This window comes from Toxorhynchites rutilus, chromosome 2, assembly GCF_029784135.1.
Source record: "Toxorhynchites rutilus septentrionalis strain SRP chromosome 2, ASM2978413v1, whole genome shotgun sequence".
Lineage (NCBI taxonomy): Eukaryota > Metazoa > Arthropoda > Insecta > Diptera > Culicidae > Toxorhynchites > Toxorhynchites rutilus.
The window spans coordinates 47,600,850-47,605,440 of NC_073745.1; the positions used below are offsets into that span (position 1 = coordinate 47,600,850).

The following is a 4,591-nucleotide window of genomic DNA, read 5'->3' on the forward strand; positions in this document are numbered from 1 at the left end:
TTCTTTATCGGTTGGACATTCTATATCTCGAAGCGTCGAGATTTCGTATATCCACATCACATCACACATCATCGGATGCTGAGCTGGCGTGGTGGTGTTGCGAGTGAACAATAGCATCGATTACGCGTCCTTCGCTGGATAAAAGGGATTGACCGTGAGTACTGCATGCGAGTGAAGCCTCGATCGATAGTTTTGTATGTCGAAAGGAAGTTTATACGGAGAAGCAAATAAAGGAAATTTGTCGTTTTATTACCAGAATTTTGATTTGATCGATTATATACAATTTCGAGAGTTGTCATCACAGAGCGTTAGTTGGTTGCATAGTGTTCGCCGAATCCACAAGGTGGATAACCATCGTGTGAAATTGCGAGTAGAGTTGAGAAAATTTCATTAGTTGTTGCAAAATGTCGTCCAATTTGCGGAAGCTTTCCCGCCAAGAGCGGTTTTATCTCGATACAATGGTCAGTTTAAAGCAATTTTGTGCGAGTTTCGATCCTGAGACAGATGTCATTCAATTAGAAGGATGGAAACAACGGTTAGATACACTACATAAAGAGTTCTATGCAAATCGTCTTCAAATTGAATTGTTGGAGGATGATGATGATAAACGTGATAGTGGTGACGAAGATCAAGATACAGTAGACAATGCAAATCGCACGATTCGTCAATCGTTTGAGATGGATTTTATCCAAGCACAAGGTTTTCTAACCTCTGAAATGAACAAACTGAAAATTGATCCGAATCGAATACGAGATTCGTCTATGAAAGCCGAAGTGTTTAATTACTCATCATCTCGTATAAAATTACCTGAATTGAAGCTACAATCTTTTGATGGCGCCATTACTGAATGGATCACGTTCAGAGACACATTTAAGTCACTGATCGATTCTAATCCTCAGTTATCACAAATCGATAAGTTCACATACCTCGTGTCAACTCTAACAAAAGATGCTCGACGGGTTGTAGAATCAATTGAAATCACATCTGCAAATTATTCTGTGGCTTGGCAGTTGTTAGAGAACCGCTACAATAATAAGAAGCTTATAGTAAAACATTACCTTGATGCGTTATTCTCAATCGATTATATGAAAAAGGAGAATTACAATTCGCTGATGCAATTGATCGACGATTTTGAGAGGAATGTGTGTTTATTAGATAAATTGAATATTTGCACGGATAACTGGAGCGTATTGCTAGCTCACATGTTATGCAGTCGTCTTGATCAGTCGACGCTCAAACATTGGGAGATGTATCATCAGTCAACGGAGGTGCCTACATATAACGAAATAATCACATTCCTGCGTAACCATCTCACAGTTCTCCAAACACTAACACCACTAAGGTCTCGTCTGTCGGAATTCCAGAAACCGGAAATAAGTCGACCAACCAAATCGAAATTCGCTACAGTTCATACAGTTATTCAGGCTGTTTCATCGCTTTGTCCATTTTGTTCGAAAACCGCACATTCACCATTTAAATGCGACATTTTCCAAAAGATGTCAGTTTCACAACGTTTCGACCTGGTGAAGAAAAAGAATTTATGCATCAACTGTTTTTCGTCCTCGCACATCATGAGAAATTGTTCATCCAGTTCCTGCAAAGTTTGCAGCCAGAAGCACCACACTATGCTCCACCAAATCCCGAATGATCGCTCTTCTTCGCAATCAAAATCGTTTCCACCATCCACACACTATTCATCGACTTCGCCATCGACTCAGAATGCTCAAACAAACATCTCGAATAAGTCTTCCTCGCAATTGCATACCACGTTGTTACCAGAACCTCAAACACCTTCGACCTCGGAGACTGTCACTAGTCTCATTTCTACTTCACTAGTTGGTAGTACAAGAACCATACCATCCACCGTACTGCTACAAACAGCGCTCGTAAAGGTCTTCGACCTCAACGGTCACACACAATGGGCAAGAGCACTGTTAGATCCTGCATCCCAGCTTAACCTCATCACGGAAAACCTGGTGCAGAAACTCAAGTTGCGCCGTTATCCCGACTACCAAGAAATCGGAGGCGTAGGCAATTCTTTCGTCGTATCGTCGCACACAGTCACGGTTCGGATTGGATCACACTGTTCAGATTTCGTAACCTGTCATATTTTGAAGAGGATTACTCATGAACTCCCTACGAGGTCCATCAATAAGTCGTCGTGGATTATTCCTTCGGATATCACTCTAGCTGATCCCAAATTCTACGAACCGGGATCAATCGACCTTCTGTTAGGAATGGAGATGTATTATGATTTACTTTTGAATGGTTTCATCAAACTCGGACCTGAACAGCCAATCATGCAAAACACAGTGTTTGGCTGGGTTGCTTCAGGAAAAATAGACTCTGGGCATACAGAGCATACAGATCGAAAATTTGCTCATGTTTGCGGATCCAAGTCACTTGAGAAACAATTATCTCGATTTTGGGATTTGGAGTCCTGTTGGCGTGATAGTACACATTCCCTAGAAGAATCTGCTTGTGAAGAGCATTTCTCAAAATTTACCTTCCGTGACACCTTCGGAAGATTCGTAGTTACCCTACCCAAACGTCAAGCTTTTCTGACTCAACTTGGACAATCGAAACAAATTGCAACCAGAAGATTTCTGGCATTAGAACGTCGATTGGATTCCGATGTCAGATTAAAGGAATCTTATTCAAACTTCATCCAAGAATATTTATCGCTAAATCATATGAGAGAGATAGATGATGAAAAATCTATAGTCACTCCATCGTACTATTTACCACACCACTGTGTACAAAAAGCGGATAGCACCACTACCAAGCTACGCGTTGTGTTCGACACATCATCGCGAACGGATAGCGGAGTTTCATTAAATCAAGCGTTGATGGTCGGTCCAGTCATACAGGACGATTTGTTTTCGCTAATCGTCCGATTTCGAATACATAAAATTGCAATCATAGCGGACATCGAGAAGATGTTCCGCCAAATTGGGATACACCCATCTGATCACGCACTCCATAGAATTCTATGGCGAAATTCCTCACAGGAGCCGATACGTACGTTTGAGCTCACGACCGTGACATACGGTACGGCTTCGGCGCCATACTTAGCTACCAGATGCCTGAAGGAGCTGGCCAAGCAAGAGAGCATCAACTATCCAAATGCATCGCGGGTCCTTGAGAACGATTTTTTCATGGACGACATGTTGACTGGAGTGAATACCATCGAAGAAGGGAAGGAACTCTGTACACAACTGATCCAGCTGTTACAATTAGGCGGATTCAACCTACGCAAATGGGCGTCGAATTCCAATGCTACTCTTTCGAAAATTCCGGCTGAGTTACATGATGAGAGATCACTGTTTACGTTGGATGTCGATCCTACGCCTATCAAAGCTCTCGGTTTGCAGTGGGAACCATTACTCGACAGATTTAAATATGCCATACCGGAATGGTCACAGGGACCCACAATCACTCGACGTGTCGTTCTATCGGACACCGCTAAACTCTACGATCCGCTTGGGTTAATCGGTCCGGTTGTGGTAATAGCCAAAATCTTCATACAAACTCTTTGGCAATGCACTAACTCATGGGATGAGCCACTAGAAGAAGCACACCAAAAGTTTTGGCTCGAGTTTCGCAGTACTTTGAATGATTTGTCATTGCTTTCTATTCCTAGATGGGTTGACTGCAGACCGACTCCAGCAGCAGTTGAATTGCATGGTTTTTGCGACGCGTCGGAAAAGGCCTATGGAGCCTGCATTTATATGCGTACAGTTTCTGCTGATGGAATAATCTCTGTGCATCTTATGGCGGCAAAATCGCGAGTAGCGCCGCTAGGTGTTTCGAAGGGCCAAAGGCGAATATCTTTGCCGAGGCTAGAGCTTTCATCAGCACTTCTTTTGAGTCATCTTTTCAATAAAATAAACACTAGTATTCCGTTGAATTTCAAACCGTTCTTTTGGACGGATTCCTTGATCACGTTACATTGGCTCAGATCGACGCCTTCGCGCTGGAAGACGTTCATCGCGAACAGAGTATCAGAAGTGCAACATCTCACAGCAAATGGTATTTGGGCACACGTTCCTGGGATTGACAACCCTGCTGACATCATATCCCGAGGAATGTATGCTGTTCAGCTCAAGGATACAGCAGCATGGTGGAATGGTCCATCTTGGCTTAGTCAACAGCCTCGTTTCTGACCTGCATTAGTACAACCACCCTTAGTAGACGTGCCTGTGGAATATCTCGAAGAACGACCGATTTCGTTACCGATTCAAGTCTCTCAACCAAATGAATTATTTTATCTTCGCTCTAGCTTCTCGAGTATGACTAGACTTGTCGCTCTTTTAATGCGCTTTATTCACAACACTAGAGCGAAAAACCATTCCGATCGTCACTTTGGGAACATTCAAACTTTCGAATTGGGTGGAACAGTTAAAACCCTCGTAAGGATTGCCCAACGTGAAGTTTTTGCTATTGATATCGCAGCAGTATCCAAAGAAGGGCAAGTGAAACCGAATTCGCGGTTGAAAACTCTTTCTCCGATTATGTCTGATGGAATCCTACGAGTAGGAGGTCGTCTTAGAAATGCTTCTATTCCTGAAGATCGGAAACACCCAATGAT

General features: G+C 42.9%; 1 protein-coding gene across 1 annotated transcript; it reads left to right on the forward strand.

The window, feature by feature from the left end:
- The first annotated feature begins 1,496 nt into the window (after positions 1–1,496).
- On the forward strand, positions 1,497–4,166 carry LOC129765722 (uncharacterized). Its single transcript, XM_055766141.1, has one exon. It carries the CDS (start codon positions 1,497–1,499, stop codon positions 4,164–4,166), a length of 2,670 nt encoding a protein of 889 aa, XP_055622116.1.
- The last annotated feature ends 425 nt before the right edge of the window (positions 4,167–4,591 follow it).

Coding starts and splice junctions, on each gene's coding strand:
- LOC129765722 (XM_055766141.1), top strand. CDS start 1,497: ATGTCAGTTTCACAACGTTTCGACCTGGTGAAGAAAAAGAATTTATGC.